General features: G+C 45.0%; 1 protein-coding gene across 2 annotated transcripts in view; it reads right to left on the reverse strand.

Annotated features, from left to right (window-relative positions):
• CLEC16A (C-type lectin domain containing 16A) overlaps positions 1 to 22,158 on the reverse strand; it is a 239,410-nt gene that overhangs the window by 150,554 nt on the left and 66,698 nt on the right. For both annotated transcript variants that reach the window (XM_025370574.1, XM_025370575.1), the window contains exons 11-12: positions 11,610 to 11,742; positions 7,442 to 7,542 (exon numbers count right to left, since the gene is read on the reverse strand). In XM_025370574.1, the coding sequence (XP_025226359.1) occupies positions 7,442 to 7,542; positions 11,610 to 11,742 (234 nt within the window). The remainder of the gene's footprint in view (positions 1 to 7,441; positions 7,543 to 11,609; positions 11,743 to 22,158) is intronic.

Below are 22,158 nucleotides of genomic sequence, written 5' to 3' on the forward strand. Positions count from 1 at the left end.
TTCTGGTTATGTGTCAGCCAAGATCCAAAATGACGTTGTGCAAGTTCTCTGCATGGCAAAAGCTTCCCTTTACCCTATTACCTTTCAACCTTTTCCGTATCTCTCATCCACGTTCCATTAACTTCTCAGCAAAACAAAACACAAAACACAAAGAGCCCAAGACTCCTTCTTCCTGGGTAAACAATGACAAATGGAGTGGCAGGAGTAGAAGGTTGGTAGCTGAACTGGGGAAACTTCAAGATACAAAAGCTGTAAAACTCACCCCCCATCCCCCGACCTCTGGCCCAGGACTCAGCAGACTTGATAGAAGAGCGAAGCCTGCATTTTCTATTACAGAAACAAACCAGAATTCATTCTGTGGCCCAATTGAGTCACAACAAGCGCCTTCCACCAACCGGTCAACCCTTTCCACTGTGGGATATTCATTTCGGTGCAGCATCTAATCTATTATGATTTACTGGAAGGCCTGAGCTCACATTTGGTTTTTATTAACATGGCTTTTATGTTAAAATTGTCTATGAGGAAAAATCTATGAGAAAGAGACCAGGTCACTTGAGGGCCTGATTTGGGGAGTAAGGATCTGGAAAAGTGAGGCTGAAGGTCAAGTGCAGCCTGACCAACTGCTGCATAACCAAAAACCAATCACCCAACCAACCACCACCACCAAAGCCCCACCAAATACAGACTCTGTGCTCACAGGCCAGGACTGAGCATAAACCAGGTGGCAGCTCCCCCATGAGGCAGCTTCCCTAGGCACCTGGGCCTCGGAGCACTGGACTTGAACTTTTCAGTTTCTTCTCCAAACCTGCTCCAAGGCCTATGCTCGTTAGTTCTGGAAATGGCACTGCTACTTGTCACACAGTCAAAGAAGTCAGGAACCTGAGCCTTACCTAGGCTCCTCCCTTCATGCCCCCTTCTTTCAAATCAACCAGAACCCCTCATTCCCTAGCCCAGTGCCTCTCCTTGTCTCCTCATCCTAGTAAATGCACCCCACCGTTGCTCAAGCCAAATCGCAGGAGTCATCTGATTCGTCCCTTTCACTTGACCCCTACATTCAATCCGTCAGCACATCCTGGCTCTAGCGCTGAAATAACCACAAGTCCTTCCAGTTTCCTCCACTCCCCAGCCAGCAGCCTAATCCGATCCACATTATCTCGCCTGGACGACTGCAACAGCTTCTTAGCAAGTCTCCTGGTGTTCCCTCCTGCAACTCGTCCCCACCCCTAGTCATCTACTTTCCATCTGGTAGCCAAAGTTTCTTTTAAAAACTTCCATCTGACCACATCACTGTCCAACTTAAAAATTCTGTAGGGGTTTCCCACTGTACTTGGGAAAAAAATGGTAATTCCTCTTCATGGCCTTCAAGGCCCTTCATGACCTGGCCCCTGCCCACCTGGCCAGCTTCACCTTGGCCCCCTTTCTGCTCCTTCCCACCCCGGGGCCTCTGTACATGCTGCTCCCTTTGCCTGGAGCACTCTTGCCCCAGATCTTTGCAGAGCTGGCTCCTTCTCACTCTCTGGGCTTTGGCTCTGCTGGTCCTTCCTCAGAGGAGCCCTCCCCGACCACCCTGACTAGCACCTAGTAACCCCTGCAGCACAACCACTGGGCCTCCTCATCACTCCACCCTGTTCATTTCCTTCTACCATTTGTCACAGTCACAATTAATCTTCTTGTTCACTTCAACGAGACTCATCTGGACTAGTTTGAGTGCCTGTGACAGGGCCTTGCCCTAGCAAGTGCTCAGCAAGTATCTGCTGAATGATAAGAAAGCCTCTCGGTTTCACCTCCCACCCCTCCCACCTGCTGGCTGAATTACCAGAAACCCACAATGAGGGGTGCAGAGTGGGTCAGCTCACTTACTGACCAACTGTCCCCCAGCAGCCCCACATGGCTCATATGAACAGAGCTCACAGTTGCTGCCTGTGCTAACCCTGCAGACTGGCTCCAGATGCCTGCCTCTTGGGGCAGCCCGCTGCCTCGGACATGCTGCCGGCTCACCCTGGGGAATGGGCAGTGATCCGACGGATATGCCACAGGCTCTCATGCCCCTTCCTGCTCTGCCCTCTACCATAGCCCGGGTGTCCTCAGGAAACGGGTTTTCACTCTTGCGGGCAGAGTCCATGCTCACCACCAGGCAAGTGACCCTCTATTGTGCTGACAGCCTCCTCGTAGGACTTTTCTGTCCAAGAGTGACTGATGCTTCCTTGGGCAAGAGCCTGGGTTGGTCTGCCTGGAGTCTGTAGTCCCATGTTGAGCCCACTGCCTGGCACACAGCTGGTGCTCCACATGCATTTGCTGAATAACGAATTACGTGCGGAAATTCATCAGAGACTGCAAGGCTATTCCTCCTGATCACCTAAGCCTCCAAGAGGCCTCTCCGGATTGCTCAGGCAGATGTAGTACCCTCTACCTTCAGCCTGCCGCCCCCACATCACCTAGTTTTATTTTCACTGTTGCACTCTCGCTACACGGGATTATTTTACTTGGTTACTAGTTTATTGTCTGTCTCCTCTAAGAGAATCCAGATTCCATGAAAGCATTTGTTTGGTTCACCACTGCATCCCCAATACTGATCTCAGTGCCTGGCATCTAACAGGAGCTTCCAAAATAGTTGTTGGAAGAATGAATGAATGAATCAATACATGAATAGCATTAGCAGAAAATGGAAGAAGGAATTTAATTTCCTTGAATATACAGTTCTACTCTTCTACGAAGAAATTCCCAAGAAAAAGAGGTAGGATGCCCAGGTGGGAACATAGGAGAGTGGTCTCTCCAGCACATAAGACTGGATGAAGGTGCACAGCAGCACACCTGGTAAGCCATGATGTCTCTGCTCCCCGCACAGGTCAGGGCTGCAGGGAGGAAGCCCATGGAGAACGCCAGTCACACAGAAGATGAGGAGCTTGCCCACTGTCCCTTGGAGCCTGGCATCTACACCACACAGACAGCATCTTCTTTGCTGAAGCCCTGAGCTACAGGCTGCCAGGAAGAGATGGCCCTGGGGATGTGCCACATAGCTGAGCAGCAACCAATCAGTAAACTCTGGCTGAGCACCGATTGAGTGCCAGGCAGTAGGCTGGGTACTGCAGGGAGCACATGGTTTCTGCCTTCCAAGGCCTAGCTATCTAGAATGGGAGAGAAAAAATACAGAGAAAAGGAAGTATTAAAAAGTGCCACAGGAACCTCAAGGAGATTGAAAAACATCTGGTCTTCCCAAAATATTGTTATGAAAATGAAAAGACATGCCACAGACTTGGGGGAAATAATTGCTAAATGCCTCTGATAAAGGACTTGCATTCAAAATACATAAAGAACTCTCGAGGTTGAGGCAGGTGTATCACTTGACGTCAGGAGTTCGAGACTAGCTTGGCCAACATGGTGAAACCCCGTCTCTACTAAAAATACAACAATCAGCCAGGCGTGGTGGCGCGCACCTGTAGTTCCAGCTACTCAGGAGGCGGAAGCAGGAGAATTGCTTGAACCTGGGAGGCGGAGGTTGTAGTGAGCCAAGATTGCGCCACTGCATTCTGGCCTGGGTGACAGAATGAGATTCCGTCTTAAAAGAAACAAAACAAAAAAAATCCCAAAACTCTAGAAACACAACAATTTTTTTACGCAATTCAATGCAAAAAATGGGCTAAGGATTTGAAAAGACTCTTCACCAACGAAGACACGTACAGCAAAAGAAACACATGAAAAGATGTTCAATGTCATTAGGGAAATGCAGATTAAGATAATAAGATACCACTGCAAACCCATTAGAATGGTGAAAACTAAAAAGGTGACCACACCAAATGTTGGAAAGGAAGTAATAGGAACTAGATCTCTTGTACACTGGTGATGGGATATAAAATTATACAGGCATCTTGGAAAACAGTTTGGCAGTATCTTAAAATAAAAGCAAACATACACATATCTCTCATAATTATATGGGAAATATGATTCAGCCATTCCATTCCTAGGTATTTATCCAAGAGAAAAGAACGTATATGCTCATACAACTCTCTGTATGGGCATACATTGCATGGGGCCACACAAATGCTCACAGCAGCTTTGTTTGTAATAGTCCAAAACTGGAAACAACCCAAATTTCCATTAACAGATGAATGAATAAACTGTGGTACGTTCATACAGTGGAATGTTACTCAGCAAGAAGAAATGAACTAGAGATACACACAACATCACGATGGATCTCAAAATAATTATGTGGATTGAAAGAAGCCACATGAAGAGGAGTACATGTTGCATGACTCTGTTTATACAAAATTTTACAAAGTGCAAACTAATCTAGAATGACAGGAAGCAGATTGGTGTTACTTGGGGAGAGGGGTGTGGGAAGCAATGGGGGGCATGAGGAAATGTTTGGGATGCTGGATTATACACCGTCTTGATCATGGTGATGATTTCATGGGTATTTACATATGTCAACACATCAAACTGTGCACCTTAAATATGTGCAGTTTATTGGACATCAATTAGACTTCAATCAAACTTTTTCTTTAAAGGTGCTATGCTTCTGGCCAAGATGGATTGAATTTATTCTTCTGACTCAGGCAACTTAGAAAGCAAGACAATATATACAAAACAATGGTTATCAGACTCTGGATGAACAGGCAGCATAGGAGAGAGATCCCTTAGAGAGAGAAGCACAAAGGCGGTGGCCCAGTGATTGCTCCAGCTTGCTCTCCAGTGAGAGTATCCAGGCCTCAGCACAGGGACAGAAAATCCAGACAAAGACTGTGATTCTCTCAGAGAAGGCAGAGTCTGGAGTTCAGCGAGATCAAGGGGTTAAAATTCATGGACAAGAGAAACGAAGAGAGAGCTGCAGAGAGAGAGCTCAGACACCTGCAGAGGTTTCCTTTAGAGCCTCAGTGTTCTGGTCTGTGTGTGCACATGAAGAAAGGGAAAGACCTGCCAGAATGAAGCCTGTGGAACAATTCCTGGAGCTCACACAGGACTGGCCAGTGTGGAGAGACTACCTCACCATGGGACACGGTAGAGTCTCAGAAGGGTAATGCCTTCAGTAGTAGGGCGAAGTTAGTCCTAAGCTAAAGGCTGTCTGGACTAGCTCTCACAGAGCTTAAAAGAAAGCCTCAAAAAAGGATCAGACCAACTCCAATTAACTGAACCATCAGCCCAAAAATATTTACAGGAAGAATCCAGCATCCAACTGTGTAAAAATCACAGTAACTGTTAACCAATCAAAAATGACCAGGCATGCAGAAAATGGGGGAAGGAATCCAAAAGCAGGAGAAAAATCAGTAAAAGAAACACAGCTAGAAATTACAGACATGACAAAACACAAGAAATCAAAAGGGAAACTGTATAATATTTTAAGCTGAATGAACCTCATATGTTAAAATTTACTGGATGCAGGTAAAGCAGTGCTTACAGGGAAATTTACAGCATTAAAGTCATAGAGAAGAAAGGTTTAAAAATCAATGACTGGAAAGGGAATAGCCTGAGGGATATTTTTCTGATAATGAAACTGTACTATCTCCTGATTATGTGGTGTTCACACATATCCATACATATCCCAAAATTCACAGAATTAAATACAAAAATGAGTTAATTTTATGGTATGTTAGTTTAAAAAAATAAGCTGATTTGCTTAAAAAAATCAATGATCAAAGCTTCCATCAATGATTAAAATCAATGATTAAAGCTTCTTTATAAGAAGTTATAAAACAAAAAGTAAATTAAATTGGAAGCAGAAGGTAAAAAAAAAAACCATAAGAACATAAATCAATAAAATCAAAAACAGCAGAACAATAGAGGGTGGCAATAAAATTAATAATCCTCTAGCCAAAATGATTAGGAAAAAAAATGAAGACCTAAATTATCAATACCATGAATCAGAGAGGGACCATCACTACAGATCATATAGATATTAAAAAGGTAATAAAGGAATATCATAAAGTTTATGCCAATACATTTGACAGTTCAGAGGAAATGACAAATTCCTTCAAAGACACAGCTCACTCAAGAAGAAATACATAACCTTGAAAAGCCCTATACCTACTGAAGAAATTGAGTGGTTAAAAACTTTCCATCAAAGACAACTCCATATTCAGATGGCTTCACTGGTTTAAGGAATATTTAGGGAAGAAATAATACTACAAAAATTCCTCCAGAAAATCAAGGAGGAGAGACTATTTCTCAATTCATTCTATAAGGTGAACATAACCCTGATAGTAAAACCAGACAAGAGAATTACAAGAAGACTACAGACCAGTATCAGTCATGAACACAGATGCAAAAATCCTTAATATCTATGATTTGCTATGATTTGCTCACACATTGATAAAAAAGAATGGCAGTTCTTTATGGACGTGAACCCATGTGCTGAAACATGATGATGTGAGCAGAGCAAGGTAGAAAGCACAATATTGATATCTCCATTTACAGCTAAGTGGGCAGTCATATAAATAAAACCATATATACTCCTACTTGGGTTTGTTTGGCTATCTTTAAAAACACACAAGAGAAACCAGTAGCGGGAACTGCCTTTGTAGAGGACAGCTGGGGTCAAAGGTGGGAGACTTTTTTCACTATATACTCTTCTGCCACCAATCGACTTATTTATCATGATTAATGATTTAAGACCGCACAAACTTGGTTATATCATGTATGTTTTAACGCCTCTAGCTATAGGCTATCTTAGTAAAACCCAACTCTATCTACTCCCCAATAAGCTTATAAAAAACCTACTAAAACATCACTTGATTTTTTTGTATTCCAAGCCCAGCTCTTGGCAGGTGTTAGAAGGAATATTCCTGAATTCTTCTTTGAAGAGATTCTGATGTGGAGGTTTCAGAACATGCCCATGTCAAGCCAGGTGGGCAAACAACAGTGACTATTCCCAGGAGTCGGCAGCAAGGCAGTGAATGAATGAATCCTAACAAAACCTGTCAACCCCATGGGAGTTGGATCTTGGCCAAGCAGCCTCAATAGGGGAAGCCAGAGAACCACACCTTTCTTCAGAAAGGAAACCTACGCTTCCACAAAGTCCACCCAGGGTCTATTTCAGCTCTGAACCCAGAATAAGAACACCAAGTGTTATATATAGCAAAACCAAGATTACAATTTGACTGATTTCAGTTCTGATGTTAGGAAAGAGGTCGGATGCTAAGTCAGTTGTAAATCAAGGGGTCAAAAGAAAACCACAGGGTGAATATAGTCATCCTGGGTTAGGCAGTCAAGTCACCTTCCCCCATATTGCCTGAGTAACCAATTCCTGTGGCTTCAGTTGGCAGAAAAACACCTGAGAAATTCTAATGAAGCTAAAGAGGAGTGGGAGTCAAAACCAAAAAGGACCACCAAAACCAGAAAGGAAATTCTGTACAGAAAGCACCTTTCTTTGTCCTCCATTCAGCAGAGGGGAAGGATGCTATGCATATGCAGGGCCCAGTGAGGAAGCCAGGCAAGGCAAGGGTCTTACCTTTATTATGAGACATGGCATAGAGGAGGCAGAGCACGAACAGAGCATGGTAATCGTCATCCGGGCTGTCCAGGGCATGGTACACCATATCCAGGAAGGGTCTGGAAAAGAGGAGGGGCATATATGAGCCTTGTGATGCACATGGGTGAACACCTCCGCTCTCTAACCTGCACATGGGGTGCTAGCTGCCTTTGACACAGCTCTTTGACTAGCTGCCTTTGACCAGGCCACAACTGTGTGCCTGGTCCAGCACCAGGCACTGAGAACACAGACAAATGAGACACAGGCTCTGCCCAGGAAAGCTGCTATCCAGAGGGGAACCTGACCAAGGAACAGACTGCTTGCTTAGCCACACAACAATCACTCACCAGGTATTTCAGACACAGGGAATCAATTATACAAACTCCCCACAGCACAGCTCCCATGTCAGCTGGTAGAGACAGAATAGACAAACATCACTGCAAAGTGATGCGTGTCAGAAGACAATGAAGAAAACAGGACAGTGTGATGATATCAAACAAGGCACAAACAACAATCCAAACAAGTTCAAGAACATGAGCCCTGGTGCCAGACTGCCTGGGTTCAAATTCGGGTTCTGCCTCTTTTTAGCTTTTTATTCAGCAAACCCTTGGGCAAGTTACATAAAACCTCTCTATTTCCCCATCTGTATGGCGTGGATTCCAACCTCGCAGGATTATTGTGAGGATTCAAGCACAATGAAGACTGAAAAGCATTTAGGACAGGGCCAGGCGCTGTGGACGGTGCCAATGCATGGGAGCTGCTATTTGATTTCTATTTGTAATATACCAAGGGCACTACTTCATGATTTCACTTTGGCAGTGTCCTGACCCAGCAATTTCTTAAGCCAACTTTCTCTGACTGTGAAGAATCGATAGTGTGGTCTCTCACCTCTGATGCTTTGCGGGTGAGATCTGTAGAGAGGCTGCAATGGCACATCCCAAATGCTGCCTTTCCAGGTGAAGGGCCTCACAGAAAAAAGACTCTTCAACACCAGGAGAATAGAATATGCACAGGTCTGGCCCACAGGCCAGAGGCTCTGATCCTCTGACTGTCTGTGGCTACCCCCTCTGAATGCCACGTTGAGGTCAAGAGAACAGAGCACCTTCATGAATGACCAAGGGCACATTTAATTTTTGGAAAGACACCCAAGCTCCAGTGAACACTGGATGCCTATGGGGAGTGAAAGGGGACTGTGGAGAAACAGGGAGCGTTCACTACATAACCTTTGACACAGTTTTGAATGTTTGACTCTATACATGCATATCTGACACAAAATATTTCATTGAAAAATGCAAAAAAAGAAAAAATGTACTTGTCATAACATTTCAAACACACACGTGACACACAAAAACAAAAACAAAAGAAATCTTAAAGGGGACATTTATGTTCCGTTCCCATTTCTCCACAGCCCGAGATGGGGCAGCGCCTTTCAGATGTGTTAATAGTTTTGCCATGTGTAGATTTGGGTTTTGAAAGCCTCCAGCAGTAACACTTCCAAACTTAGGAGTAGGATAACATTTTCTTGTAAATCGGCTGCATGAAATTTGGATCATATTTTCATTTGGGAATAATATGAATAACCAAATGCCAATAGCTGGGTGGGTACCATCTTTTATGAGATGAAGTATCATAAAGCCTTTAAGCGTTTTGTTTACACAGGGTAGACTAAGGTGAAAAGGTTGCTTGGGGATTGAGATTAGATGGAAAAAAAGGAGGAATACAAAATTATAGACATGATACGGTCCAAGCTTCTGGGAGAAGGGAGGGTGAAATTCCCAGAAAGTTCACATCGGGAAAAAAAAAAAAAAAAAAACTGGTGAGAAATAAACAAAATGGTAGTCCCACTGACTCTGAATGCTCGCATGATGAACACCTTTTTTCCCCTTCTTTACACTTTTTAAGATTTTGCATACTTCATAATTTTAAAGTTGTTTTGTTTTGTTTTTTTTTTTTAAGAAAAGAAACAATGTTTTGAAAGACTTAAGTTTCTTAGGCCTATATTTAACCCCAAATGCAGATAGAGCCAATAATATACGGGGAATATAAGAACAGCCTGTTTTTTACCATGCTGTTTCTTGAGGCAAGTAGACCAATGCCAAGATCCAATTCATAGCCTAGAGAACAAATGGCCACCTTCCCTCCCACCCCTGCCTCCCTGCCAGGAAGTGGGGGGACAGAGGGCAGTGGCAGTTTCTTACAAGCTGCATCTCGATACCTTGACAAAGGAGAAAGCAGCTCTCCACGTGGGCCACTCTCTACGCCGGCATTCAGTCTCAGAGTCTAGCAGAGATCTGGCCCGGAGGTTCTCAGGCCTGCACGCGGCCTAACTCAAGGCAACTGAATCAGCTTCCATTAGAAGCCATGTGCTTCAAGATGCCCAAAGTTAGGAAACAATCTCAATCAACTCTAAGAAAACCCTTCTCTCCACCAGAATTCAGAAAAACAGAAGTCATCAACCCCAATATTCAAACATAACATTTTGATCTGTTGTGTTTTTTTTGCCCTTTTTTTGGTGGCGGGAGGAATACATGGGTGTTTTTCTTCTATTAGCAAAGCTACAGTATTACCATACTATGAAAAGTATGTCCTCTGTTTCCATTTATCAGACCCTAAGGAACTGAACACATCATGACAGTATTCACCTAAAAGCAGCAGCTTACATTCTTTTAGACAAAGTCTCATTCTGTTGCCCAGGCTGGAGTGCAGTGGTGCAATCATAGTGCATTGCAGCCTTGACCTCTCTGGCTCAAGCAATCTCCCACCTCACCTCTCAAGCAGCCAGGACTACAGGCACCTGCCACCATGCCCGGCTAACTTTTTCATTGTTTTGTAAAGATGGGGTCTCACTATGTTGCCTAGGCTAGTCACAAACTCCTGGGCTCAAGTGATCCTCCCGCCTTGGCCTCCCAAAGTGCTGGGATTGCAGGTGTGAGCCACCATGCCTGGCCTGATCTTCTATTAAGCAGATACCTCTTCCTTTGCCTAAGCACCACCCCACTACTGGTTATTTGGGGCTCTTCTAATTATTTACAGTCTAAAGAATGCTGTGCCAAGGTCATCCCCAACCTTCTGTGTTTAGAATGACTTCCTTAATTTTCATAGCTTTGGGAGTTACATTTTTTGCTCTGAAGCAAAATCTAAAAGGTTCTTGTACTCCACTGTTTTTTTATTTAGCAAAAACTAAAAATGGCTCCCTTGCACATCTGATAAAAATTAATCCCATCTGTTAAGTCATTGAAACATTTGCCAAGCAAAGAGACAAATAAGATATGGAGGGAAAAAATTAGTGGACTTCACATCTTCACTTGAAATTGGATTACTAAAAAGGATGCCGGGGGTGGGAGGTGTATTTCCACCAGCCCTCTCTAGAGGCTGAGGAAGTGAATGCCTCACAGGCTGACAGAGAAATCCTGGTGTGGTGCATTTATGAACAGGAGGGTAGTGCTAATCAGGAGGCTGTTGCAGGGGTCTGTGCAGTGGGGCTGTAAGATAAGGAAATAACTCTGAAATGAAGAAGCCCTGCTACCAGCTCCCACATACGCTGGGAGTAGCCTTCCCTCCAATCCCATTGTAGAGGGGCTCATGCTATGGCAAGGTTCCAGGAAATGTGGGGTCACCCAGGTTTAAGAAGATGTAGCTACAGATGGCCATCACTGAAATGAATAATCAGGCAAAAAGTCAACGGTGGATCGTAGCACTCACTCACGCGGGCCGAGTCAAGAGGGCAGGCCCTGTAGATGGGGTATGTGTATGTGTGTACCGGGCAGGGAATGAACCAGGCAAGAAGATCTAACCCCAGCTACTGAGGGGATCCTTCCTCGGAACAGCAGAGCATTTCCAGGGGCAGCCAATGTGAAGCAACCCATGCCCTTTAGACGGAGCCCAGCTCCAAAGGGCCAGGAGCAAGGCAGGGAGAGTTGTGCTATCCTGGCGAATCTCTTTGTAAGGGAGTGAGCATTACAGTATTGAGTGATGGCTCTGTCCCCATGCCTCTAGGTGGCCAGAGCTGGAGAAGCAGGGAAAGAAAGGGAGGCAGCATGGTCGGGCTGAGGGACAGAAGAGGCTCTGGCCCCAGGGCTCGACCTCCCCACTGAGCCCTCTCCTCTTCCCTGAGAGAGCACTCAGCATCGGCCTCTTGGGCACCTACCTGCTCCACTGCGCACTCTCAGAGCAGGTGGCGGCGGCGCTCTTCTCCTCGTCCGTGGTGTTCTGCTCCTGCACGGAGGTGCTGGCGGCCAGCTCTGAGAGCTTGCTACGCTCCATGATCACCATCTCGATCTCTGGAAGCCAAAATGGAGACTGGGATGAGCCCAGACAGCTTTGCAGCCCTAGATTTATACACATGCTCATGTTGGAGAATAAATATGCATAAGTGACTCCTAACATGTCAAGTACATGTCCGACAGCAGTGACCTGAACATCAGTGACACATTGGGGTGGAAATAAGACACAGGCCGGAGCCTGTCTTTCCATTCATCACAGGAACATCAAGAAACGTGTTCCTGTTTTTGATAACAAAACACAAATTGCAATCATTTATTCTATTTCAAGAATTTAAAATGGCCTTTTTTACTTTATTGATACCACATTTCCTTCCCAAAGGATTTGAGGCAGCAGAGGAGAGACGATATGTGGTTGGTAAACATAATCAACCTCAATGACAATATTCTAAAGTACCTTACATTTTCTTTTTTTTTTTTGAGACAAAGTCTCGCTCTTGTCACCCAGGCTGGAGTGCAGTGGCGCGATCTTGGCTCACTGCTACCTCCGCCTCCCGGGTTCAGGTGATTCTCCTGCCTCAGCCTCCTCAGTAGCTGGGATTACAGGCGCCCGCCACCACGCCCGGCTAATTTTTGTATTTTTAGTAGAGACAGGGTTTTGTCATGTTGGCTAGGCTGCTCTCGAACTCCTGACCTCAGGTGATCCGCCTACCTTGGCCTCCCAAGGTGTTGGGATTACAGGCGTGAGCCACCATGCCCGGCCTAAAGCTGCTTACATTTTTAATAGAAAGCTCTGATGTGACTGAAGCCTTTTGTTTTCCTTTTCCACTTACAACTTCCGGAAGGTAAAGAGAGATTAGGAACCTCATTTTATTTTTCTCCCCATTAAACAAAGGTAACCTGTAGCAGTCAACTTAAGCATGGTGTGCATTTTTATTTTTCAGAAAAAGTTATGAACCACCAAAGACAATATCTTGAATTAAAGATGGACGAGGGTTGGGCTGTATGGTGTCCCCATCACAGAGTTCTTGGCTGTGTGGCGTAGACTTTCAGTCAGCCCTCGGAACTCAGAGTTCACATCTTTTTCCCCACCTTCGGGAGACATACGGGGGGAAAAAGAGGTGACAAAATGTGAACCTGCACTTCTGTTTGTAGAGGGATGTGAACACATACCTTGGGCTCAGACACAGCCTCTGCCACGGTCTCCCTCCCCCCTGGCTCATGCAGGGACCTCGGACACCTCTTCTGCCACCCTAATTTATTCTCCACACAAACCCAAGCAATTTTAAGGAATTAGCTTGCATCACTCCTCTGTTCAAAACTCCCAATGCCTACCCATCACTCCCAAGATGAAATCCAAACACATGGCCTGGCCCCGGTCCACCTCTGACCTTACCTCCCGGCCATCCCCGCCTGGCTGGCTCACGCTGCTCCAGCTGTGCTGGGCTTCTCACTATCTCTTGAACATCCCAAGCTTGTTTCTTTTTTTTGTTGTTGAGACGGAGTCTCACTCTGTCACCCAGGCTGGAGTGCAGTGGTGCCATCTCTGCTTACTGCAAGCTCCGCCTCCTGGGTTCACACCATTCTCCTGCCTCAGCCTCCTGAGTAGCAGACTACAGGCGCCTGCCACCATGCCCGGCTAATCTTTTGTATTTTTAGTACAAACAGGGTTTTACCATGTTAGCCAGGATGGTCTCCATCTCCTGACCTCGTGATCCACCTGCCTCAGCCTCCCAGAGTGCTGGGATTATAGGAGTGAGCTACCACGCCTGGCCCAAGCTTGTTTCTATCCAAGGACCTTTACACGGTAGTTTCCTCTGCCTGGAAGGCTCTCACCCCAGGTCTCTCCTAGCCAGGTGTGACTGGGGTACATCATTCAAGGCTCAGCTCACATGTCACCTCCTTGGAGACATCTTCCTGGATGCCCTCTTCACCAGTTTTTTTTTTGAGACAGGGTCTTGCTCAGTCACCCAGGCTAGAGTGCAGTGGTGTGATTATGGCTCACTGTAGCCTTGACCACTTGGGCTCCCGAGTAGCTAGGAACACAGGTAAGTTCCACCACACCTGGCTAATTTTTTAATTTTTGTAGAGATGGGGACTCACTGTGTTGCCCAGGCTGGTCTCAAACTTCTGAGCTCCAATGATCCTCCCACCTTGGCCTCCCAAAGTGCTGGGATTACAGGCGTGAGCCACCAGACCGGACTTCACCTGCTTTTTTTTTTTTTTTTTTTTTTTATATATACCTCTTAAAAAATTATTATTAACTAAACTCAACTCCACACTTAGGGCAGATTTCATTAGTTTTTCCCAATGTCTTTTTTTCTGTTCCAGGATCCCTTTTACATTGAGTTCTCATTCTTAGGTTCCTCTGGATGTGACGTTTCTCAGACTGTCCCTGCTTGTGATGACCTGGACATTTTGAGGATTACTGGTCAGGCATTCTCAAGAGTCCCTCAGTCGGGGTTTGTCTGATCTCTTTCTGCTATTGGGGCTACAGGTTTTGACGAGGAGGACCACAGAGGGGAAGTACCCTTCTCATCACATCCTATCAGGGCACATACTATCAATATGACTTATGGCCACTGATGTTAATCTCCAATACTTGGCCAAGCTAATGTTCATCAGCTTTCGCCACTGTGAAGCCACTTTTCCTCCTCCTTCCATACCATACTCTGTGGAAGGAAGTCAGTAAACATAGGCCACACTTAGAGAATGGGGCATTAGGCTCCAAAACGTCTTTACACATCTCCATAAATTATTTGGCATTCTTCTGTAAAGGAGATTTGTCCTTCCTCCCCCTTATCTTGATTTTACTTTATATTAATAGCATTTATTGCAACTTGGCTCTTACATTCTCCATTGTTTTGCTTCCTTACTGTCTGCCTTCCTCCACTAGAACAGGGGCTTTGTAGCTGTCATGTGTCTTGTTCTCCACTGTCTAATCCAGTGTCTGGCACAGAGTAGGCACACAATATATATCTCTTGAAGTGATAAATGAATGACTGGTCTAGCCCAACACGAGAAGTTTTGGCAGCAGGCCCGGGTGGCAAAGATTCATAGTGGCTGCGATCTGAGGGGGGTGGGCCACTCCCCAAAAAAGTCTGCGATCAACGTGGGCACAAAGTGTTCTCGTGGGGAGATATCTCATGCCCCACGAGACTCTCCCCAGACTATTAGGCATGACTGCACCTGCAGGCACTCCTTGGCATGGAGAAGCAACCCCCCCGCCATATCCACATGGGCCCTGGCCCTATGTGAGGTTCACTCTCACCATCCCCCTTCCCTCCCATCTGATCTGAAGTCAGATGCCAAAGATCAGAGTCTCCCACAGGGCGGCCCCCATCACACAGGTGGGAGCCAACAGTGCTTTCTAAGTGGTGTGTGGACAAATGCTTTGTTTGCATAGTTTTATACTTATGTGCATTAGAAGAAAATTCTAGCTGCACAGAAAGCCTTCTGTGGATATTAGTGCTTAGAATAAGGCTAAATTTTGGGAAAAAACCAAGTGAGTCAATTCAAAGAAAGCTATCCAGTAAACAGCAGAACAAATAGTACACAGAGATGGCTGAGAGCTGGAATGTGGGCGGGCGTGGAGGCTCATGCCTGTAATCCTAGCATTTTGGGAGGCTGAGGCAGGAGGATCCCTTGAGGTCAGGAGTTCGAGATCAGCCTAGCCAACACGGTAAAAATCTGTCACAAAAATTAGCCAGGTGTGGTGGCGGGTGCCTGTAATCTCAACTACTCGGGAGGTTGAGGCATGAGAATCGCTTGAACCCAGGTGGGAGCTGCAGTGAACCAAGATTGGGCCACTGCACTCCAGCCTGGGTGACAGAGTGAGACTGTTTCAAAAATCGAAAAAAAAAGAGCTGGAATATGGTGCAGAGTACTGTGTGGGAAACATCACTCTTCCCTTTCTCCCATTTTCACCTCCACCAGCCTCCTTCAGGCGCTTAGTGCCCTCCAACTACCCTGGTCGTCTCCAAAGTGGGTATGGACCTCAGTGGGCATGCCAGATGATTCCCTAGGCAATAGGTCTTTTAATGCTTCTCATCTTTTAAAATCTGTTTTGTTTCATACTGTCCATAATACTAGCACAATCATATATAATTTATAATACATAAATGTTTACACATATTTGGGGGATGTATGCTTAAATGTCATAGGTATGTTTGCTTGTGTTTACTAACAAGACTTGCCATCAGACATCTGAAGACTCCCAAGCAAGCCTGTGAGGCCAGCCTCCTCCTCGTCTCCCAGCCTCTGGCCTCTGCCCTTTGAGGCAGAGGACGTGGCATAGGCCCACCTCCCCAACAGCTGCAAGTTCTCCTTCCCCAGGCTCAGCTCTGCTGTGCTTGGCTGACACAGTGGGAACTCAGCTCCAAGTACTTCCTAAGGTTACAGGGCCAAGCCCCAGTGCCCTGGCCTGGAGGCCAAGCTTCATGACATAGTTGTACCCTTTCTGGCTTAATCTCGTTGGACACCAGAAGAATTCTGGAGCAGAGAAGAGGGTGAAGACAATTCAGCACCAAGCTCATCCAACTTTTTTTTTTAAGCAGCTGAATACTAATGTGAAGGGCAATTTTCCAGGGCATCCCACCACAGTCAGCAGATGAGCGCAGAGCTGCTCCAGGAAAGGGTGGTGGGCTCCCTGGTGCACTCCACAGAGGCCCCTTTCTGGAATTCTATGGCTTCACACAAAACTGCCTGAAAACCACCGGTTGGTCCAACCCCGGATATTGAACACGAGTGCACAGAAACCCAGAAGTACAGTGACTCTTAACACAGCTGGAAATGCAGCAGCGAAGCCAGGACCGCTCCCCCTTCCTCACTCCCAACCTCCATGTCACGTCTGGGTGCAGAACCAGGCCCACATGGGCCTCTCCACACAAAATGGGATTTCCAAACCCTGGCTGTGACACGTGTGCCCACAGCTGCACCTCACAGTCCTCATCCAGCTAGCACAGCTGTAGAGTGAGCGACTCTACTTAATTTTCTAGATGAATGCAGATCAGATCTTCAAATGTCAAGGAAAGGTTTCTTGCCCTTCTTTTTGATAGTTTTATCCAAACAACCCTTATAGGTACTGAAACAACCCTTATAGGTCTGCCAGCTCCCTGAAGCTCTATGCAAAGTGCTATGTGGGCATGGGAATAGTCGGTAGCAGGTTTCTGGGGGAAAGGGCTCCCCAGATTCTCACTGCTGTAAAGTGAGTATCATCTTTAGAAGAGGATATCAAAGAGGACCTGACCTCTCCTGATGATCAGGGCCACAGGGAACCCCCTCATAGTGCTACATCTGAATGTCGGCATGGTTCTGTGCCACTCTGGGCCCCAACTCCAGTTGTCCCTGCTGTCACTGGCCAGCCTCCCTCCCAAGGTGCAGGTGCCACACTGCTGCCACCAAGGAAAGCAGCTCAGTGGGCTATGTGGATACAGATTTCCACCAATGGTCCCCAAGGCTGGGACTCAGGCACTGAGGCTGGATTCCCAGGGGTCTCTGACTGAACCTCAGTTATGATCCTATTTGGAGTTTGAAGGGACTGAAGCAATAGTTCAGCCCGTTTTGCTCAAACTTCAGTTACTTGCTTGCTTTTATGATCTCTGTCACGTCTCTGTGTTACCTGTACTATTTTTCATTTTATTTGAACTCTTACTTGTTTTTCACTTAAATACAGCTTAAAAGGAAAGTTTAACTCACTATTATGCTCTACAACCTAGCAGCCCACTTGTAGGTATTTATGTGCAAGACACACCTCTGGCAGTAGGAACATGCACATGCACAAGGATATTCACTGCAGTATTATTTGTAATTGCAAAATAATGGAAACTACCTAAATGCCCAGGCATAACAAACGGATGGAATCAACTATGGTACATACACACAGTACAGCTGTGAAAAGGAATGAAGAAGATATGAGAACTGATATGGAGTCATTTCCGGAGATACTGCTAAGTGGAAGGAACACATATGCTATCCTGTGTGTAAGAAAGGAAGAGAGGAAAACATACACAAATCTGCTTATTTTTACAGAAAGAAACACAGGAAGGATACTTCAGTTACCCAATCAAGTTGGTTATCTATAATAGATGGCAGGAATGAAATGAAAGGGATATGGAACGGAGGAAAGATACTTCTTTGAATATAACTTTTTGCATAGTTTTGAGTTTGCTAATATTCCATGCACTTTAAAAAGGAAAATTAATTAAATGAATGAGAATGAGAAGGAAGAACCCTAAACTGGAAGTTTTAAAAAAGAATCCAAATCTTATTATTATTATTATTATTATTTTGAGATAGAGTCTCACTCTGTTGCCCCGGCTGGAGTGCAGTGGTATGATCTCAGCTCACTACAACTTCTGCCTCCCAAGTTCAAGCAATTCTCCTGCCTCAGCCTCCCGAGTAGCTAGGATTACAGGTGCACGCCACCATGCCTGGCTCATTTTTAAATTTTTATTTAAAATATTTCGCGCCACCATGCCTGGCTCATTTTTAAATTTTTATTTAAAATATTTATCTTTGAGAGACAGTCTCACTCCATCACCTAGGCCGGAGTGCAGTGGCATGATCTTGGCTCACTGCAACCTCTGCCTCCCGGGCTAAAGGGGTTCTCCAGCCTCAGCCTCCCGAATACCGGGACTACAGGTGCACATCATGCCTGGCTAATTTTTTTGTATTTTTAGTAGAGACAGGGTTCTACCATGTTGGTCAGGTTGGTCTCAAACTCCTGACCTCAAATGATCTGCCCGCCTTGGCCTCCCAAAGTGCTGGGATTACAGGTGTAAGCCAGCACGCCTGGCCTCATTTTTGTATTTTTAGCAGAGATGGGGTTTCACCATGTTGGCCAGGCTGGTCTCAAACTCCTGACTTCAAATGATCCGCCCAAGTCAGCCTCCCAAAGTGCTGGGATTACAGGTGTGAGCCACCATGCCTGGCCTAAATCGAAATTTATTTTAAGTGAATGCCAAATCCACTCTCAATGGGGAAAGGAACGATGCTAAGACTAATCCAAGTAGCTTATGAACACAATACAGCAGATCTTTGAATAACATCATTTCATTAAACATTGTTGCATTATAACATGGATGAGAATAGAAAGAAAAAAACCGATTTCCAGCCTCGGCCACTGTCTATGTGGAATCTGCATGTTCTTGCCATGTCTGCATGGGTTTTTGCCACGTATTCTGGTTTTCTACCTCATCCCAGAGATGTACACCTTAGGTTCCCCTGGCGTGTCTACACGGATGCAGTCTGAGTGAGTGTGGGGCGTGTGAGTGTGCCCTGTAACAGGATGGTGCCCTGTCCAGAGTTGGCTCCCACCTGGCATCCTGAGGTACCCAGGCTCTGGCCATACAAAACCCTGAACTGGAAATACACGAGTTGGAAAACAAATGAATACAAATGCTTGTCAAATAACAATTCATAAAGCAGACAATAATACAAATACATGACAATACATGATGTGGTATGAAAGCATTCAGCAAGCCTAACAGATTTGTGATTGTTTCTGAACTTCGTGCAGGCAGGAGGTGCTCCTTACAATTTTCACTTTGCAAACATTTATTCCTTGATTTAACCCACCACCACCATGACTGCTGTTCACTTATTAATTCACCAAAAATTGGGTAAGTAATTATCTTACATGTTTTCATCAATCTTTTTTTTCCTTTTTTTTTTTTTTGAGACGGAGTCTTGCTCTGTCACCCAGGCTGGAGTGCAGTGGCATGATCTCGGCTCACTGCAAGCTCCTCCTCCCACGTTCACGCCACTCTCCTGCCTCAGCCTCCCGAGCAGCTGGGACTACAGGCATGTGCCATCACGCCCAGCTAATTTTTTGTATTTTTAGTAGAGACGGGGTTTCACCATGTTAGCCAGGATGGTCTTGATCTCCTGACCTCGTGATCCACCCGCCTTGGCCTCCCAAAGTGCTGGGATTACAAGTGTGAGCCACCACGCCCGACCCATAAATCTTTAAGTGTATGTACAGCTCACATTTATTTCAATGTTTAATGCTAGAAGTGTTTTGGGCCTTTATTTACAAGTTAGATGATGTTTCTGTGACCAGAAATATGCCACAGGAACTTAACTCCTGTTGGTATCAACTCACCTATGGTAAAATTGGTTTCTTTCTACATCATTTCCCTTAAGGTCACAGTTTCCGAGAACCTATCCATGATGTTAAGTGAGGACTTAGTGTGCTCAGCTATATATCCTCAATTTGGGGATAAGTAAAGCATTGGGATGGGCATGGGGGAGGGAAAATTGCAAAAACATCCTGAACTGTTCGTTTTTTTAAGCAATAAACAACTGTAAGTAAAGCAATTCTGAAGCTTTTAGATGCATTATAGGATTGGGCAAATCAGTAAGCAGATGTTGTTAGGAGTCAGGGCTCTCAGAGTACAAGTAGAAACATACAAATCTAAGATGGGAGAAGACAAGAAAAAAAAACCTGTATGTTCACTGGAATTGGGGGTACTGGTATGAACATGTGATTCTGAAATATGTGTGCGCCATGGACTACTATGCAGCTATAAAAAAGGATGAGTTTGTGTCCTTTGTAGGGACATGGCTGCAAATGGAAACCATCATTCTCAGCAAACTATCGCAAGAACAGAAAACCAAACACCGCATGTTCTCACTCATAGGTGGGAATTGAACAATGAGATCATTTGGACACGGGAAGGGGAACAGCACACACCGGGTCCTATTGTGGGGAGGGGGAAAGGGGAAGGGATGGCATTGGGAGTTATACCTGATGTAAATGACGTGTTGATGGGTGCTGACGAGTTGATGGGTGCAGCACACCAACATGGCACATGTATATATTTGTAACAAACCTGCACATTGTGCACATGTACCCTAGAACTTAAAGTATAATAAAAAAATAGATAAAAATAAAAAATAAAAAATTCAAAAAAATAAAATAAAATAAAATATGTGTGTGTATGCATGTTTGTATGTATGTATATGTAGGCATGTATAATGTACACTTTGTATATGTACATACATAGATTTCCTAGCTTTGTCCACTGAAAGGGCCAAACTGCAAAGACACCTCAGTAGCAATGAGCACATCCAGCGCCCAAATCTTGGCCTCTAATACCCCTGTCCATGGACAGGAGCCAGAGAAATGGTTAATTCCAGGGACAGGCAGAGGAGGTACTAGATGAACATAGAACACCATGTTATGCCAGAAAGTGTAAGGGACTGCTCAAAAAAGCACAGGGCAAGCACATGACAGCCAGCTTGAAAGGGTTCCTGCAGGCCAACTCTGGGACAATTTAAGCACCAAAATCATTAAATACAGTAATGCACTATAAACCTTTAGAAAATTGGAATCCATGATTCCACACCAATAAGAGATAAATAAATAAATGAGAAGAAGGGAAAGGTCTTGCTTACAACAGAATGCCAAGGGCTGACTTTTAAACACAGAGAGAATGCTGAAGGTAGAAATTCATCTTTTCCTGCCCATCATGGTAATGACTGAACCAGGCAAGAATCATAAATGCCAAATCTAAGGGGGAATTTTAACAAGGGGCAGGGTATCTATATGATCTCAAAGTGTCTCCCTGTGGACTGCTTATTAGTTGGGAAGATAAAGGAAGGTCATTACACAATACAGAAACTGGGCAACACCTTAGTCATGTGACCAAAATGAACATCACCCAAGAGGGACAGAAGGACATCATGTGCCTCCAGATGTGACATGCTGAGAAGTGCATGACATCACCTATGCCGTGTTCCAGCCAAGAATGCATAACCTCAGTCTAATCACAAGTACACATCAGACAAAGACAAAATGAAGGACGTTTTATTAGAACAAAAAAACGGGGAGGTTCTGTATTCCTCAAAAAAAAGTGAATGTTGCAAAAGAGAAAGAGACGGTGGAAATGTTCCAGAATAAAGGAGGCTGGAGGCGTGACAATGGAAGGCACCACCCGCCTCTGGATTGGACCTTGCACTGGAGGAAAGAATATGCTAGAAAGACATTATTAGGCTGATACAACAGGAACACAGCAGGAGAATACTATGAAGTTGACAGCTGTGTTGTGCTCATGAATGATAACACCTTAATCTTAGCAAATGCTCATGAAGCTTCAGGAGGAAAGGGGCATGATGGATGTGTGTGGGGTGTGTGGGGTGGGTGTGCAGACAGAGAAAATACAATAGGAAAGTAAATGGTATGAAATGTTACAGGGGGAAACTGAGTAAAGGGTAAACAGATGTTCTTTATACTATTTTTGGTTTTGCAACTTTTGTAAATTTGAAATTATTTTCAAATAAAAAGTTTGGGAAAATTACTATGAGCATAAAACCAATATAAATAGCAACTATAAAAATATACATGATGAATAAACAAAAAGGTGCCAGGGCCTGTTGTGTGCAATTGAGAAAGGGAGATTCATAAACATGAATGAGGTATTCAAGTATTAAACATCTGCCACAGCAAATATGCAGGCTCCCCCCACCCACCCT

Source organism: Theropithecus gelada, chromosome 20 (assembly GCF_003255815.1).
Source record: "Theropithecus gelada isolate Dixy chromosome 20, Tgel_1.0, whole genome shotgun sequence".
Taxonomy (NCBI): Eukaryota; Metazoa; Chordata; class Mammalia; order Primates; family Cercopithecidae; genus Theropithecus; species Theropithecus gelada.